General features: G+C 44.5%; 1 protein-coding gene across 10 annotated transcripts in view; it reads left to right on the forward strand.

Moving 5' to 3' along the window:
- The window catches only part of slc2a9l2 (solute carrier family 2 member 9, like 2), an 85,892-nt gene that overhangs the window by 57,756 nt on the left and 9,221 nt on the right, over positions 1-18,915 (forward strand). For 2 of the 10 annotated variants that reach the window (XM_084464192.1, XM_084464194.1), the window contains one exon: positions 2,598-4,749. The exons of 1 other annotated variant lie outside the window; for it this stretch is intronic. In XM_084464192.1, coding sequence (XP_084320318.1) covers positions 2,598-3,061 — 464 coding nt within the window. In that variant the 3' untranslated portion in view covers positions 3,062-4,749. Of the gene's footprint in view, positions 1-2,597; positions 4,755-5,577; positions 6,680-15,719; positions 15,848-18,915 lie in introns of those variants that run through there. 7 more of the 10 variants (XM_084464190.1, XM_084464195.1, XM_084464197.1 and 4 more) reach the window with 6 other exon arrangements.

Here is an 18,915-nt window from a genome sequence, read left to right on the forward strand (position 1 = left end):
GGAACGTGTCGTCACATTTCAGTCGCCTAGGCAACACACGGGCTCCTGCAAATTAACGGATACCTTCAGGATTTTTTCAACCTGGACCCTATTTTCCCATCATTTTGGGTCTAAGTGAATAATGCAGACAACAATTTTTTGTAAATTGGTCCAGCATTGAGCGGGAGCACCTCAGCCATCGAAGCCACAAAACTGGCCTCAATGAAACCCAATGACCGTCCTCTAAAGGTGCGTTCACACCAGAAGCGAAGCAGCGGCGCAAAATCACACAAAGTCAATGCGAAGACACAAAGAGATGCAATTTTCCCGCCGGCCAAGCAGGCGGTTTGCGGATGGTTTGAATGGGCGGGAACAACCTGGTTCATGCGGATTTCTCGTGATTCGACCCGTGCGAACGATGCAAATTCGTCATCCACTTGAGAATTGAAATATTGGAACTTTCGCGCAAGCAGCCTTGCCCAAGTAACACCAGAGGAATATTTGCTTCACTTTTGAAGCAAATTGAACCTGGCGGCCGGGTTTGCCACACAGCCCGAAAGAGCTACGTGGCACCCCCCCCCCTCCCCCCCTCCTCTTCGTCCTGTGGGCCCACCACCTGCAGGGAGACCCGCTGGGGTCGGGTGCGCTGCCACATGGGTGGCAGTGAAAGTCAGGGGTCCCGACGGACCAGACCCGGGCGGCAGAAGCTGGCTCTGGGGACGTGGAACGTCACCTCACTGTGGGGAAAGGAACCGGAGCTTGTGAGGGAGGTGGAGCGCTACCAGTTAGATCTGGTGGGGCTTACCTCTAGCACAGTCTCAGCTCTGGTACCATACTCCTGGATAGGGGTCGGACTCTATTCTTCTCCGGAGTTTCCCAGGGCGTGAGGCACCGGGCGGGTGTGGGGATACTCATAAATCCCCGGCTGAGCGCCGCGGTGTTGGAGTTTACCCCGGTGAAGGGGTAAGGGTGGTGGGGGGGAAAACTCTGACTGTTGTTTGTGCATATGCACCGAACAGCAGTTCAGAGTACTCTGCCTTCTTGGAGACCCTGAATGGAGTCCTGCATGGGGCTCCAGTAGGGGACTCTGTAGTTCTGCTGGGAGACTTCAACGCCCACATGGGCAACGATGGAGACACCTGGAGAGGCGTGGTGGGGAGGAACGGCCTCCCTGATCTAAACCCGAGTGGTCGTTTGTTACTGGACTTCTGTGCTAGTCATGGATTGTCCATAACGAACACCATGTTTGAACATAAGGGTGCTCATAAGTGTACCTGGTACCAGGGTATCCTAGGCCGAAGATCGATGATTGATTTTGTGATCGTATCAGCTGATCTGAGGCCTTATGTTTTGGACACTCGGGTGAAGAGAGGGGCGGAACTGGCAACCGACCACCATCTGGTGGTGAGTTGGATCAGGGAATGGGGGAAGATTCTGGACAGACCTAGTAAGCCAAAACGGGTAGTGCGGGTGAATTGGGAACGTCTGGAGGAGGCCCCTGTCCTAGAGATCTTCAACTCACACCTCCGGCGGAGCTTTTCTAGCATTCCTGTGGAGGTTGGGGGCATTGAGCCGGAGTGGGCGGTGTTCAAAGCCTCCATTGCTGAAGCTGCGGCAGTGAGCTGTGGCCTCAGGGTCTTAGGTTCCTCAAGGGGCGGTAACCCTCGGACACCATGGTGGACACCGGTGGTCAGGGAAGCCGTCCAACTGAAGAAGGAGGCCTTCCGGGGTATGTTATACCGGAGGACTCCTGACGCAGTTACAGGGTACCGGCGGGCTCGAAGGGCTGCAGCCGCTGCCGTGTCGGAGGCTAAGCAGCAGGTGTGGGAGAAGTTCGGAGAGGACATGGAGAAGGACTTTCGGTCGGCACCAAAGTGTTTCTGGAAGACCATCCGACACCTCAGAAGTGGGAAACGGGGAAACATCCAAGCTGTGTACAGTAAGGGTGGGACTCTGTTGACCTCGACTGAGGAGGTAGTCGAACGTCGGAAGGAACACTTTGAGGAACTCCTGAATCCGACTAACGTGCCCTCTATGATGGAGGCAGAGCTCGAGGTTGATGGTGGTTCGTCGTCAATTTCCCTGGTGGAAGTCACTGAGGTAGTTAAACATCTCCGCAGTGGCAAAGCCCCAGGGATTGATGAGATCCAGCCAGAAATGCTAAAAGCTCTGGGTGTTGAGGGGCTGTCATGGTTGACACGCCTATTCAACATTGAGTGGGAGTCTGGTACAGTGCCAAAGGAGTGGCAAACTGGGGTGGTGGTTCCCCTGTTCAAAAAGGGGGACCAGAGAGTGTGTGCCAATTACCGGGGTATCACACTTCTCAGCCTCCCTGGGAAAGTCTACTCTAAGGTGCTGGAAAGGAGGGTTCGGCCGATTGTCGAACCTCAGATGGAAGAGGAACAATGCAGATTCCGCCCTGGACGTGGAACTACGGACCAGCTCTTCACTCACAAGGATCCTGGAGGGGGCCTGGGAGTATGCCCATCCGGTCTACATGTGTTTTGTGGATTTGGAGAAGGCATATGACCGGGTCCCCCGGGAGAAACTGTGGGAGGTGCTGCGGGAGTATGGGGTAAGGGGGTCACTCCTCAGGATTTCAACACTGCTCTTTGCAGATGATGTGGTCCTGATGGCATCATCGGCCTGTGACCTTCAGCACTCACTGGATCGGCTGGCAGCCGAGTGTGAAGCGGCTGGGATGAGGATCAGCACCACTAAATCTGAGGCCATGACTCTTAGCAGGAAACCGGTGGATTGCCTTCTCCAGGTAGGAAATGAGTCCTTAGCCCAATTGAAGGAGTTCAAGTACCTCTGGGTCTTGTTCGCGAGTGAGGGTACGATGGAGCGTGAGATTGGCCGGAGAATCGGAGCAGCGGGGGCGGTATTGCGTTCGCTTTACCGCTCCGTTGTGACGAAAAGAGAGCTGAGCCGTAAGGCAAAGCTCTCGATCTACCGGTCGATCTTCGTTCCTATCCTCACCTATGGTCATGAGGGATGGGTAATGACCGAAAGGACGAGATCACGGATACAAGCGTCCGAGATGAGTTTTTCTCAGGCTTCTCCCTTAGGGATAAGGTGAGAAGTTCAGCCATCCGGGAGGAACTCGGATTAGAGCCGCTGCTCCTCTGCTTAGAAAGGAGTCAGTTAAGGTGGTTCGGGCATCTGGTAAGGATGCCCACTGGACGCCTCCCTTGGGAGGTGTTCCAGGCACGACCAGTGGGGAGGAGAAGACCCAGGACTAGGTGGAGAGATTATATCTCAACACTGGCCTGGGAACGCCTCAGGATCCCCCCGTCAGAGCTGGTCAATGTGGCCCGGTAAAGGGAAGTCTGGGGCCCCCTGCTTGAGCTGCTGCCCCCGCGACCCGACCCCGGATAAGCGGATGAGGATGTTTACATAAATGATAAATGTTTAAATAGATGTATAAATAGCCATAAGGATAAGAACAATGATATGGTGGTTGCCAAGTAGCAATACATAAAAACACGCAGCAAACTGCTCTTTTTCTTAACTGTAGGCTTTGACAAATAAATGCAGTGCGGTGTGCCTCGCGTTTTATCAACTGCAAAAAACGCAAAAAACAAGCACTTTCAGAGGACGTACATTGATTTACGCTATAGGTCTGAAGGGGATCCGACCCAACCATAGGAAGAGAACCCAAAAAATTAGGGCTGGGCAACAATTTAGAGTTTTAATCGCGTTAATCGCATGAGTACCTGTGATTAATCACGATTAATAGCATTGTTATATGCAAAATCCAATAATGAATTCAAAAGTAGTGTATAGCGCACTTTTATTGTAAATGTACTGCCATATGAACGAAAGTGCAACAGTTGTTGTGCAAACACTTTAAACATCAAGTTCCGTACCCTTCTCCATGTTTATTTATCCGCCGATTCTTTTCTGATTGCATCCTATTTCCTGTGAGCGCCGCAGCAGTAAGCAACATACTAGGCTCGCTCACGATGGACTTTTACAAAATAAAAGCCAGGGAGCAACAGACTTTTACAATAACAAAATAAATAATAAAATGAATAAATAAATAAATAATAAATAAATGACTGAATTAGTTAACGCAATAATAACGCGTTAACTTACTCAGCCCTTAAAATGCATTGTGGGTTGATTATACACTTTTGCTGTGAAATGGAAATAATAACCCTGTTCCGCCAGGTAGGCTTATGGTTTACTTTGTCCTACATTCAAATGAGTCGCATCAGAAGTGGTGCAATCAGTAGGTGAAAGCAATCAAAATATGGTGAGACGAATATGATGCAATTGCTTGTGGTCACTTAGCATTAGCTCAGGAGGTAGAGCGGGTTGGCTGGCAAGGTTGCTGGTTCGATCTCCGGCTCCTCCTAGCTGAGTGTCGTGGTGTCCCTGAGCGAGACGCCTCACCCTAATTGCTCCTGACGAGCTGGCTGTCGCCCTGCGTGGCTGACTCCGCCATCGGTGTGTGAATGAATGGGTGAATGTCAGTCAACACTGTAAAGCACTTTGGATAAAAGCGCTATATAAATGAGGACCATACCATTTACAAAAACCCTCTAGTTCTTAAATTATTCAGTGAACATTCAGAGTTCTTTTATTTGTAGGACACCAAAGCAAATGAAAAATTAAAAAGCCATGACACTTGGCTTTCCCTCCGGTTTCCTTTCCAATAGACGAGTGACCCTCCGGACTGCGAGGCATTTCTTCACAATGTTTGCTTCGCCTAACAAAGCGCAGTGTGAGTGCTATGAAAATTAATCAAAGTATCAACTTCCCCCCTGAATAGTACCGAGTCTACCAAACTACTTATGTGAACTACCCAAAATTATGGGAAAATGGGGTTATAAAGTAATCCTTTAAGGTGCACGCACACACACACACACGCACGCACGCACACGTGCGAGTGCGAGTGGATGGACAGCTTATTACCTTGGAAGGCTCAGGTAATTGTACTCCTAGGGTAGTAAAACACAATTTTGTGTTCTTAATTTCCCTGAATGTTTGAAAAAGAACTGCAAGGGGGATTGTATCACACACAGACACACACACACACACACGGCTGTATTGACGGAAGGCTGAATGCCATGTTGACCACAATGTAGTCAGAGCTTGTGGTCCAAGCTAATTCCAGCCTTTAAGTCACTGATTAAGGGGATGCTCTTGTCCAATGGCTGCAAATGTGGGACTGTTAAGGGGCCCTGTTCCCTGCCACAAGGCGCTGGCGGTGGTGTGGGTGACTAATGAATTGTGCCCTTCCACCATGGATTTAATGGATTTTATTGAGTGGAAATAAAGAGCCGCAAACAATGGCTTCTAGGAGGGAGAGCCAGGATTAGACCACTCCTGTGTATGCTGTCTCTCTGACACACATCACATTCCGACATTCACACACACACATACATCAACACCAGACACATTGACACATTACGTCTACTGACACAAAATCACCAAAGCCTAAAGTCTTGTCCAAAATGTGTCAATCATATTTGATGAAAAGAGTTATCTGGATTTTATACTCTGTACCCCCTATACCCCATATACTCTTTTTATACTATGAAAGTGCTATTGCGACAATACTAACTGTCCACACGCCCTAATGTACAGACAGGAGATATCCCTCCGCTGGGAGAAGATGGTGAGCTGCTTCACATTATACCTTGAGTGTCTTCGGATAGGTGAGGTTTTCAATCCACATGGGGAAACCTGTCAAAGTGGAAAATACAGATGCACACATAGGGGCCAATTCAATGCCCTGTGACTTCAGTCAAAATACTAGAGAATTGGTCTATTGGTCTAAACAATTGTTTGACAGCTGACATCCGTGACAGGAGCTGTTAAAAGTTACCATATATATCCTTAAGCCATCATCAATTTCTATATATAAATTGTGCTTATGGTAAACATTTTCTTTTTGTTTCGCCCACACGCTGTAAGAACAACTATTAGTGTAGGCAGAAGCACTTGCCTACGTCAGCATTCGAATCAAATGCGAAAATGTACCAACCTCGCTAGATCCAAGTCCCCGATTCAGTGAGACTCCTCTGTAACGTAGGGGTTCATGAGAGGTTAATTGGGACATCTCTCTGCTGGGGGGCGCATATCCCGGCCTGCTTTTAGGTGGGTTTCTCTGGATTCTCTGGAATTATAGAGGTATCCTACTAGGTAGGCTAGTGTATAGATTGTTTGTATTTGTGGTATTTTTCAAAAGCTTGAGAAGATGATCAATTTTAATTGCTGTGTAAACATGTCAGGGAGATGTTTCAGTGTATGGCATTATAATGGAATTATAATGGTGCTAGGGTGCACGATTAATTCTTCTTCCATTATAAAATATTCCTTTATGGAAAATAACATTGGCTTAAATTGTTCTCTGACACTAAATTGCAAAGATGCAACTAACAACAAATGGATTCTCCGGCATAGCGTTGGCTGTGAGTGGGGGTGTGGCTCATCCTGGCATCAAATGCAGCTGCGGTAGTGGAGCCTGGTTTTGGTCTAGTTATGGAAATGCTCCGTAGTCTTGTATGTAATTGCAGTGAGGAAAGCTACTGACACACAAAACACCTGCAAAAGAGATGAAAGGAGACCCTCACCCTAACCCTCTTTGCACAACGGCAGCCTCCCTCCTTTGTGTTTTTCATTAATTGCATGGACCTTTTAAGTATACAAGAAAGCAAGAAAATAACTACTACTGCACTACTTGGAACCTTGCAACCTTGGACTAGGTTGGAAGGAAAAAAAGAAAAATAATCAAATCAAATAAATATATACTGTATATCTATACACACAAACACACAAACACAGTCGTATAGCGACTTTAGTGCACATATAAGGGGCTTGTGTCATTACATGTGATCCATGATGAGCTATGAAAGGAAATAATGGCTGTTTTAATAATGGTAATTTTCTGCAATCGCTGTATAACACATTGTTCAACAGGTCTGATAGATCATTGGTTTGAAAATACAGTGCTCATTACATTCAGTGCATTTATGTGCCGGTCTGGCTCATTCAATCTATTTTTCCACAATACACACACAATTTGTTGAATCGATTCCTTTCAGATGAGCTCTGCTAGAAAACGCGCGACAGAGTTTGAACCAACAATCATTTCCCAAATGTGATATTCAAAATACTTTTTCCATTAAGCGTTTCTCTCTCTTGTGTTTCCCATGTACACGCAGTCGCATGCAAACACAAAAACACACACACAGGAGGATCTTCCATTTTCCTATCCGCTCTTTTTTAATTAGTATTTAGTACGGTTTCTGTTCTGGTTGGCCCTCAACAAAAGGATGAGCTGCTCATTGTGTTCTAATCGTATGTGTTCACGGTGCCATAAATGAGAAGCAGGGGCTCTGAATCTCATGTTTTGTTTTGTCGAAAAAATAAATAACATGGATATAAAGAGGAGGTTTTTGTGGCTCCTGATGCACAAGGCCCATGCCTCTGTTCTTTATTATTAGTTTTAAATTTGACAATTCAAATATCTCTTAAAGATCCCATGGCATGCTACTTTTGAATGCTTTTATATATTGCTGTTAGTGGGCCCCTAATACAGTACTTGAAGACGTTTAAGAAATTCAGTCCTGGTGCAGAATTACAGCCACTACGAGCCAGTCCCACAATGAGCTCTCCACAAACGTGCCGTTTTTTAGAGGCGGATCAAGGTGGAGGGTGGGGGTGTGACCCTGACAGCTTGTGCCCACGGTACCATGTGCTGGTGTTTATAGTGGATGTATCGTAATGGCGAGGCGCACACACTCTAGAACACTCCGGGTGCTCTGGCGGGAGTCCTGGAGCTCTATATCTCAATAATACCATATTATACATAGATATCTATATCATATAATATATATTATCACGGCCAACATCTGTGTGCGCCTCCAGACGATATTATGAATCTCAAACAACTGCGTCGGGTTCTCTGACGTCTCTCTCTGGTTCTTCCACGTCCACATCAATCTGAAGTAGACTGAACCGCGATATGGAGGAGAAAGGGATTGTTGCCCACGATTGTTCACCGCGATTGCCCCGGTGGTGCCTCGGCGCTGCCCGGCAGTGGTGCCTCTGCACTGCCCGCTGCCCGCAGCCTGCTGCCAAGGCGGTGGTGCCTCTGCAGTGAGCAGCGGGCAGCTGGGCTCTGGTGGGAGACAATCGTGGGCAACAATCCCTTTCTCCTCCATGTCGCAGTTCATGTACTTCAGGGAGTCAAAGCCAAAGTTCCTTTCCCCCAATTCCTTCTCAGCCATGGCTGAGATAACCCCCACTACAAGTCTCGTTGTGGAAATACCAGAAATACCAATACGTCAGAGAACCCAAAGCAGTCTAGTCTTTTCACCAAATGCAAGCTTTACACAAGCTTGCATTTGGTTGTGTTGCGTGTTATGTGCCACAACACCAACAGCAGAACGGTTATCCAAATAACAAAGAAGTGTACAACACTCACGTTACAGTGTGTATATTCACACACACACACACACACACACGTAGCACTCGCACGGCCGTAGCTCATTGTCTCGTTGGCGGGCTGAATTCTCTGGGCGGGCAAAGCAGAGAAAGGGGAGGTAACATTTCCATGTATGACGACATACGGGGAAAATTCCAAATCAGCGCATATGAGCCTTGTTTTTTCAAAGGCAGAGCAGGATACCTAGTGCTCGTTTTACACAAACGCCATTTCTAGCTACTGGGGGACCATAGGCAGGCTAGGGGAACTCATATTCATGTTAGAAAACCTCGTAAAGTGAAATTTTCATGCCATGGGACCTTTAACAACCGGCCATACAACACAGCCTTTTGAAACTAGCTGTTCTCCTAATCCATGGGGAAAGGCTCAGGTTATAATGATGTCTCCTTTGCTGCTGTGACCACTTCTGGATGCCTTTAATGCCATCTGAAACCATTTTTATGGACGCTCACCCCGCTGCACATTGTGCCCTGGTGGTCTGTCAAACTGTTGGTTTTCTTCATTAGCTTCTCTCCTTTCATTGGCTACTGTCTTTTCACACTGTAACAGTGCTGCCAGCACCAAGAGTCTTGCCTTTTCTTGGTAAGGGTACCCTGCTCAATCCAAATCCATGCTTGTGATATCCCTTAAGCAGCGGCTTAAGCTTGTCCTTGAGCTAATGTATTCAACTTGGTGAAATAGGGGGAGTTGGTTGAAGAACGCTCCTTTAAGGCTCCTATAAGTGATGACAGTCCAACCAATTAAAGCGGAACTACTATGTATGTTCCAAGCTTAACATAAATGTGTTTCGGATCCCCTTGCAATCTGTTTTTCATTAAAGTAAGGGTTTTTTGTAAGCCATTTCAGGGCTACCTGATCCTTGTTTTATTTATTTTCTGTATTTCCTCATGAGCTGGCTTTATGATTGACTTTGAGGAACAAAGTTACCATTTGGTTGGGTTATTTCTGGAGCGATGTGAGTTGCTGTGTTCCTTGTTTCAGTATTAAAGTTCCCACGGTGTAAATGGCAACAGGGGAAATTTTCTGAGACCAAACTCAATTGTAGAGTCATGGTGAAATAATTTGGTGTGATAATGGGAAATATTAAATCCAGAAACATGAGCAATGCTCTCTGGGGTATTATAAGGAAACTGGGTCAGTAGGGAGCGATATTTTATTCTAGTTAGGATGAATTAATACATTTAAAACAAATCCTTAGTTAAAATGTATGGTCAAAGAGTTAACTACGGTATGCATTTATGCATACCGTAATATTGGGAGGGTAATGGTTAATATATATATTAACCATTAACCAATTAACCAATATAACTAGAGTATTAGTTAACTGTTAATTATCTGTTACTTTTTTTGATTATGATTAACCAACACATTAAACAGGTCCAACATCTACAGTTAAATTGCTAACCACTTATTTTACTCTTGTTAAAGTATAGTTTAAAGTATAGTCGTTTTACAGTCCACATACAATTAAATGTCACTTGATGGCTTAAACGTCGCTTCAAACATTTATACTTTGCCTGAGCTTACTGTACTATGCTGTAATAAGAAATGGAGTCCTTAATGAGTCCCTTTGTGCTTGCTCCTCATCATTATAAATATGCATGGACCAAGTCCATTCAGAGGGAGGGAGAGGGTATAAGAGGAAGTCTTGGGAGATTATAGAGGGAAGAGATAAGCTATTTAGCAGCCAAGGCCTGGAGTTAGATGCATGCCAGCTATAAGTCCACCAAGGTCCGGAGCTCGGTAAAAGAGATAGAAATTAAGTTTGAGAAGTTGAGAGTTGAGAAGTTCTCAGAGATGAGTAAATGCTTAATTCAGTTGAGACTTGTTACTTTGTGTCCGTCGTGTGGGACATCTGTTGGAGTGTGTGTGACCCAAGCACATATTTTCTGAACAAGCAGCTCCTCAGGGCAGAGGAGTTTAACCAGAACACAGTGTGTAACAGTACTGGAATAACACGCTGTGATATACACTGATGGGAAACAGATTGGACATCCACTTTTCTCTAAACTAACAACAACATTCATTCGCCCTAAAATATGTTTCAATTGATGAGCTTTTTATGGTTTGGTAGGATAAACCTTTTTTCTTGATGCGTATGATTTATCATTTTAGGTCAATGCCAGTGCAGTTATACTCTGATGAACACTCAAACCAAATGTGACTGAATACTGAGTCTGAATAATTGGACACGGATGTGAAAATAAACAAAGATCAATCACAACATATAATCTTGACGTTGGATCGTCATCTTTGCCCAGAATCTCAAATGCCTCTCCGGTATCCCTGTAAATATCAGCAGTAGAGTTGTATACCAAGTGCGTCGTTTGTCATAGCCAGACAGGAAAGTGCATATTTTCTCACTCGGTTGTATTTTAATCTCTGCAAGTGGTTCCGTGTGCATGCCTGCCTGCATGCTTTTGTGGGTGTGTGGTGTTTAGATAGCACTAGAAAACTTCACGTGAATTGAAGGCAGCAGTGATGTCTGTGTACTGACACCAGGCCCGGACTGGCCTTTGAGAGCACCAGGATTTTCCCGGTGGCCAGGCCTGCTAAATGACTAGCAGATAATAAAAAAAGAGAAATGGCCCACTGTCAGGCCACTGAACTTAGAAGCAGGTCAGGCCAGTGTTTCTAGCTGCGGTGGTGCGATTGTTCGTTAAATGCGAACTGCCATGCATTACAGCCACTTGAAGATGGATGGTGGGAAATAGAGGAGGGGTGGAGCAGAGAGGGAGAGAGAGAAAAAAGTAGGGAAAACCCTTTGCCGAAGATATCGACAAACGGTTTTCTTGCATGGGACCACCAGGTTAGTCAGTAATGAATAGAAACATGCTAGTTAAAGTCATCCCCTGTATGAAAGCTGCCAAGAAACTGGACAATCAATAATAGAAGTGGTTGGCTCAAATACATTGGTGGCAAAATTGGCATATCTGGTCGAGTTAATGTGATCAATATTGTTTGACAATACATGCCTTTTGTTGAAAATTGCAGTCGCATGTGGTGTGCGAGTGCACACCACATGCATGCAATAGCCAATATATGGACACTATTCGGGCGACTGTATTGTTGAAAGGACTGTTATTTAATGTTTTTGGTGGTTAAAGGGCTATTTTAACTTTGGATGGGTAGCGTGTCAGTAAACTGAATATTATACATACTGGTATTGTGCTCTCGCTCTGGTCGTTGAATAGGTTGAGAGAGTGCTGAACTGTATTATAATAATTGTAAATTCAAAATGATGTTGTGCTCTTGCAGTTTTTCTTTTTGAAGGTGCAGAGTGTAACATTGCTAGTGCCACATTAGTGAGAAATTCACGAAGCCCACTTGTTCAGAGCCACCTGCAGGTTCACAACATCTATTGGACATTTCTATTTGAATAAGGAATACAGTTTAGGGTATTTTTAATCATGGAATCAAAGGTTTTAAACAGGTGTACTCAAACCTTTGATGGGCAGTGTATATCAGTAAACTGAAACGGGTACTGTGCTCTTGCTCTGCTCTCTGGATAGATGGAGGGAGTAGCAGTGCAAGTGGAGTGCTAGTTAGGCAGGAGCCTTTGGAGAGAGAGATGTGTCTAGAACCCAGCGCATTGATGAGGTGATGCTGAAAAGTGCACATCAATTCTCTAGGGTGGCATTATCCTATAAATAAAGCATTTAAATGAGGGGATTATTGGCATGTGGGGGAAGTTGTGTGTCTCTGACGTCACCAGATAAACTCAATATTCCTGCAATATTCATTCTGTAAAGGCTATTCTATCAATGAACGTTGTGTAAAACTTTTATCACTTCCACATACCATGAAATGCAGGCAGGAAGTGATAATTGAATCTCTTCTCAGAGAATTATGGCGCCCTAAAAAGCTGGAGCCACTTCTCTCATAAAAGGATGCTCCCTAGAGATTAGTTTCAAACAACAGCAAAACAGCCACTTCTAATACAGAGGATCTGTTTAAAAAACTTGTATGCATGTGTGTGGTTATCTTTCAGAACAAAGAGTTCTCTGTATTCAGTATCACAATTCTGCTGTTATCGAAGCAAATATATTTTAGGGTTAGTTATGTTTTATTTTGCTCAGACCCACGTCTAAGCAAAATAACAGAATTAACTACAGACAAAGTGTGCTGGCTTTCAAGCCTAAATTTCCACTATCTATTTGTAGGTATCAGTAAAGCAATGTCTGGTAAGATATGTCTGGGGGCTTTAACTTGGTGAATAAGCAGCCCTTGGTACATTGAACATTAATTAGTATAAAACAAATATCACTCTCATAATTATTACAATTGTTGTTTTTCTGTAACTTGTCTTTAGATCTTCGATTGTATACTATCTCAACTTTATTTAATTCATGCCCTGTTATATCTATTTTAACAATCAATGTTTGGATTCAGATTGTTTTATTGATCCCAGGGGAAATGATTGCCGAAGCATAAATAAATAAGACTGTGGTTAAAAAGTGGTTTAAAACCCTTTGATGTTTGAGCTTGGATTCAAAGGATCACTTTCATTATGCAAATAGTAAATAGTTCAAATGCAAATAGTTCTATAGATGTACAGAGTTGAATAATAAAGAGTCTGTACCTGCAGTGTATTCAAGGCTGTCCGCAGGCTCCGCAGCAGAGCTCCACTGGCGGTAGGTGGAGTGTTACGGCGCAGTGTTGCTCTGCTCTGACCCTGAGACACATGTCACTTACCAGGAGGCGCTGCTGAGACATGCCACCACACACTGCTAGGAGACATGCTCACACACTGATAGGAGACACGCTCACACACTGCTAGGAAACACACTCACACACTGATAGGAGACACGCTCACACACTGCTAGGAAACACACTCACACACTGATAGGAGACACACTCACACACTGATAGGAGACACACTCACACACTGCTAGGAGACACGGGCTCACACACGGGATTCTACACCATCCTTTTACGTGCAAGATAAGACAATGATAATCAATCATTTGTGTTTGTTAATTTGTAGTAAATTAAACCTTCATTAAAAATTGTGTTCCCAGTGGCAATGCATGTAATGAATTGTACCGGGTGCCACAGAGGAGGAGTCTGTAAGGAGTCTGTTCAAATATGTCATGTGGTTATGGGTAATTAATAATTACGCATGATATCAATAACACCCTTGATATCTGCGCCAAATGTCTGTGACCTATTCAAGTTTAAATAGCGCTTTCTATAAGAGATTAGGAAATATAACTATTGATATATCTGCATTTCCAAATGCTTGACAGGTCAAGTTCATCTGGGTGGTGACTCCCACCTGTGATGTCAGTATGGGAAACAGGGCAGGGCAGAGTTTTAAATGGCTTGCAAGAGCCAATCACACTCTTGTCTTTTTGTCTGAGCTAGCTTTGTTCTTCGAAAATCTAAAAAGGCTCTCACTGTCTAATGATGAAATTATAATCTTGTCTTGGTGACTTAAGGGAATGAGTCAGTATTTAATTACAAAACCAATCACACGTTGCTTTAATTATCAACGTCAGAAAGTATTGATGTTCATATTAGCGGAGTGTTAGCCCCAAATCTTTCCTGTGTGGTTGAATTGTCTTCATGCGAGAAGATGTAAGCTTCTTTAGGACTACATCTGAGCAACAGCATGAAAATGTGTAGAAAGCTGCGTATTGTCAAGTATTTTGGCCCTATGGTCATGTTTTCACTAAAGAGCGTGATGCAATGCTTTTGGGATGAGACCTCAAGACCTACAGACCTCAGCTACCGGACATAAACAGAGCTGATCCTTATTAGCCCAGCCCAATGGGTCACCTCAGCAGCTCAGTATTCATCCTCTGAATGTGAAAAATATCCAAGGCTTGTTTAATGGCAGGCTGTGTTACAACAAGTCGGACGTCGGTATAGTTTCTGAGACCACCCAGACAGACAATGGAGGCAGGCCTCCGTTGAAATCCCTACTGTCCACGGTTCTCCTTGGATTAACCTAGACATGAGCTAAAGTGGACATGCATCCAAAACATTTATCTTTGTTATTCTGTCATGGAGAAATGGGATCAGCCTATCAATTGCATCAGATAAAGGCCTTTTTATATTGCTGTGTGCTTAGACTGCCTATGTCATACCATACATAATATTTGATTTATACCAAACTGTTGCTGTGCCAGCATACAGATTTTCAAGGATATTAGTTTTAGAAATGCACAGAAATGCACGATTATTTAGTGGGTATTCATAAAGGGTTATAGTGGCATTATAATGGAAATATTACTTGTTCTCATCGCCATCATCCTGTGTGCTACAATGCTTCCCTTGCATCGCTGGTGTGAATCTTGAAATCAACCAATACCTGTACCAAGCCAAACAGGACAGTAACCTTGCTGCTGATGCTTCCAAAGTCATGTAATGGTACCACGTTGCACCACAAAACTCTGCTGTCTCTGTCCTTTATATGCAGAATTTAATGCTGAACCTAATTTCCTAGTTTGAGCTACCGACTTTCAAATGTCATCCTGGGTTCTTGTAAAAAATTGGAACGCTGTTTGACCGCTGCGCCAGGGGACAGGTTAAAGTGGTGCACCGCGAGAACCCTGGTAGAGGCTGGTCTACACCAGGGGACAGGTTAGAGTGGTGCACCGCGAGAACCCTGGTAGAGGCTGGTCTACACCAGGGGACAGGTTAGAGTGGTGCACCGGGACAACCCTGGGACAGGCTGGTCTACACCAGGGGACAGGTTAGAGTGGTGCACCGGGACAACCCTGGGACAGGCTGGTCTACACCAGGGGACGGGTTAGAGTGGGGCACCGAGACAACCCTGGGACAGGCTGGTCTACACCAGGGGACGGGTTAGAGTGGGGCACCGGGACAACCCTGGGACAGGCTGGTCTACACCAGGGGACGGGTTAGAGTGGGGCACCGGGACCATCCTGGGAGACTCTGGTAGGGTTACACCAGGGGACAGGTTAGAGTAGTGCATCTGGGGACAGGTTAGCATGGGGCACCGGGACCACCCTGGGAGACGTTTTTGCTGTCTGACAAAACTATAAAGCATGGTTACGTCAGTTAACATGAAAGAAGAATAAATGTTGTATTTATGGATGGTTGTATAATATCCATCATGTATACATTGATTATATATATTAGGTTTGATGTTGGAGGACAGGTCTGACACACTCCAAGCATGGTTTTAATTTAAGATGTTTTTCCTAGTATTTTAGTATTTTATTAAGGGAAACGTATACAGAAAAACAATTGTGTGTGTGGTGACTGTGGGCCATTGCTGATGGTGTGGACCTTCCTCTTCGTTCAGGTGGGATTCCGTTCGTCCTGACCGGGGAGCTGTTTGAGCAGTCCTACCGGCCGGCTGCCTTCATGATTGCTGGTCTCGTAAACTGGTTATCCAATTTTGCGGTGGGCCTTTTGTTCCCGTTCATTCAAGTAAGTGTGAGCGTGTATGTGTTGTCTGCATGCATGCTCTATCACGTCATTCCTCTATATAATGAGACAATGAGGGTGCCTATTTGTTTTTAATTCAGGCCTTCATTAGATTCATGAAGTTTGGTTTATCCACCAATTAATTTCAAGAGCATTGAAACTCAACTTATATTGGCCCTGACAGGAGTCATTTGCAAAAACAGCAGTGCCATCAAGGTTACCCTATTCGTTTTGGAAATTGAGTTATTTCTATTACTCTGGGGGCCTGTTTGATCTCGAACAGAAACAGCTGTGTCCCTGAGTAGGGCAACACCACAACACATCCTATCATTGGACTATCATTGTCCTTTACCTTTATGTTCTGACTTTTCCTTTTCCATCATATCTGTGCTTTTTCTTAAGTCATACTCATTGAACTCACTTCCTGCTTTCGCCCCTCCTGACCCTCCCTGTTTCATCCTATTCTCTTTATTAACCAAAATCTATTTCATTTATCATATCGTCCCTTCTTCAACTGTGTATTTTATCCATAACTATATGGACACGTGGACGTGGTGTCAGCATCACCTTATATTGAATATATGTTGTTGTTTTTTTTCCTGATGGATTATTATATTTATTTTTGGTCGGTCATTTTTGTAGCATGCATGACCGAGTCGCGGTCTCAACACATGTGCACATCTCATTAAGGTTAATATGGATGTAATGCAATATGTGATGTCGGGAAGTAGAGACATTAGAGTAGCACGAAAAAACATGACTCCCATGGCTTACTAAGCATGCGTGAAATACCGTCTCCCTGCCTCACTAATAGGGTTCTCTGTTGGCTCTCCCCATGCTCGGCTGAAAGATTAGCGTTATTTATGCCAACTCTTTGCTTCTAAATATAGGCACGGATACCCCCTAGAGACTGGGTGATGTTGTAGTGAAGCCGAGTGTTTCTCTAGCCTCCGCTCTACCGCGGGATGGAGGGAGGCGTTAACCCGGGTAGGGACTGCACTTTGTTGCTCCAGGAGCAGGGCTGTGGGGCCCTGCGCTGCCGTCTCACGTGTCACTGATGTGACAGTCTACTGGGCTGGGGCACGAAGCACGCGTTGGGGAGGGCAGTGGAAGATGTGGGGGGGGTTAAGACATGCCAAAAATAATGAGGCATCTATTTGAGGAGATGCTGGAATTTAAAAGTCCATCTCCAAAATGATACATTGTCTTGTATGTTTATTATAATTCTTCGCCAAAGGCGAAGTGAATAGTGGGGAATATTCCCCACTATTCACAGAGCCGGAGGTGAATAATTGTTTTAGTATATACTACACGTGAACGCTCCAAAAATAAATGAGATAACGCCTTTTGCTGGGATTTATTTGTTTTTATTAGTGTGACGAGACTACCATCACACGTTGAAAACAATATCCTGAGTTTGAGATCTCAATCATGGGATATTGCCCAATATCCAAACATAGCAAACCAATCAAATTGCGCCATCTTCAGAGGTTCACGTGTAGCATATACTAAATATATATATTTCATGCCCCCGGGAATCACCGGAGCATAAGGAATTGCAGTTACAAGCGTTGTATAAAAGCGTCCCCCCCTCAGGAGTAATTACTATAGTATAGCAGGTAGCGTGTTTGATGCTCTGTAATGCGTTTGCTAGGGCAGAGTGATTGCTTTTTCTTTTTCACATGAAGTCACAATATGGTCACACTGCCACTTGACCTCAGCAAAGGACGAAATATTTTTCGTTTTTGATCTTAAACGATCGTCCTTATTGTGCCTGAAGGTCAAGGTCATTGGCTACCTCCACGTCTGTGTGTGTGTGTATGTGTGTGTGTGTGTGTATGTGTGTGTCGGTGTCGGTGTGTGTCGTGTGGGTGTCCGTGTCCATGTCCGTGCCCGTGTTTTGGTGTGTGTGTGTGTGTGTGTGTGTGTGTGTGTGTGTGTGTGCTCGTGCGCTCACTTGTGTATGCCGGGTGTTTAACTGTGTGCCTGTGGGTATCTGAGCGTGTGTTTTGTTTGTGTTCCCCTCTGAAAACATTAGCATATTCATGGTGTATTTGAAGACTGCCAGATTCCTTTATTCATACTTCTTCAATTACTAATACTCCCTATGGAGTGAGATACATTTTTCATGAATATTTGTATATGCCCTGTCACCATGACGTCTTCTGTGTGTCCTCCTTTATACCCCAGGAATATTCCCGCTTTAGAAGAGCAGTTAATTTTACCATTTATTTATGATGTCCATGTTCAAAACGCTCTTATCCCTGCCGTTAGAGCGTTCAATGCATTGCAATGTAAGGAGTTTCCCACCAATCCACCATTGACTCTGAATTCCCCGAGTTCCCAGTCTTTTGGAAATCATCTGAGCAGAAGCGAACAGAGCATGCTCGGATGGGTTGGTGTGTAATGAATGGCTGGCTATAATAATGAGGATTAGATGCAGTTTCATGGCATTGGGTTAATACACCGTAGGGGAATTATAAACACTGCGAGCAGACTGTGTGTGGGCAGGGTAGGGTATTTATTTGAGCTCTATTGTGAGAAATCTGAAAAAAACACTATATATATATATATATATATATATATATATATATATATAGTTCCTCCACTGATGTTTCCTTACACACCATTTCCTTCATTTTCCTCAACCTCGATTATCTGCCGATGTGTGTGTGTGTGTGTGTGTGTGTGTGTGTGTGTGTGTGTGTGTGTGTGTGTGTGTGTGTGTGTGTGTGTGTGTGTGTGTGTGTGTGTGTGTGTGTGTGTGCGTGTGTGCGTCACACGGGTAGGCAGCATACCGGCATGCTGCACCAACAAACATACACATTTTAACTTCTCGCCCGTTGTAACTGCCATCGTTAATGCAGCAGAGTAAGATATGCTTTAGACACTAGTACTTAAGATAAGATAAGATACACTTTATTGTCCTTGGAAGGAAATTTGTCTTGCACTCCAATGCTGTCATATAAAGCTGCTTTACAGTAATAATAAGTACAGGTACAGACAATACATACATATAGGCCACAGGCCACATATAACATATACACATTATACAAGAAATTATGCACACA

The sequence above is a fragment of the Micromesistius poutassou genome, assembly GCF_964030765.1.
Source record: "Micromesistius poutassou genome assembly, chromosome: 2".
Classification (NCBI taxonomy): Eukaryota; Metazoa; Chordata; class Actinopteri; order Gadiformes; family Gadidae; genus Micromesistius; species Micromesistius poutassou.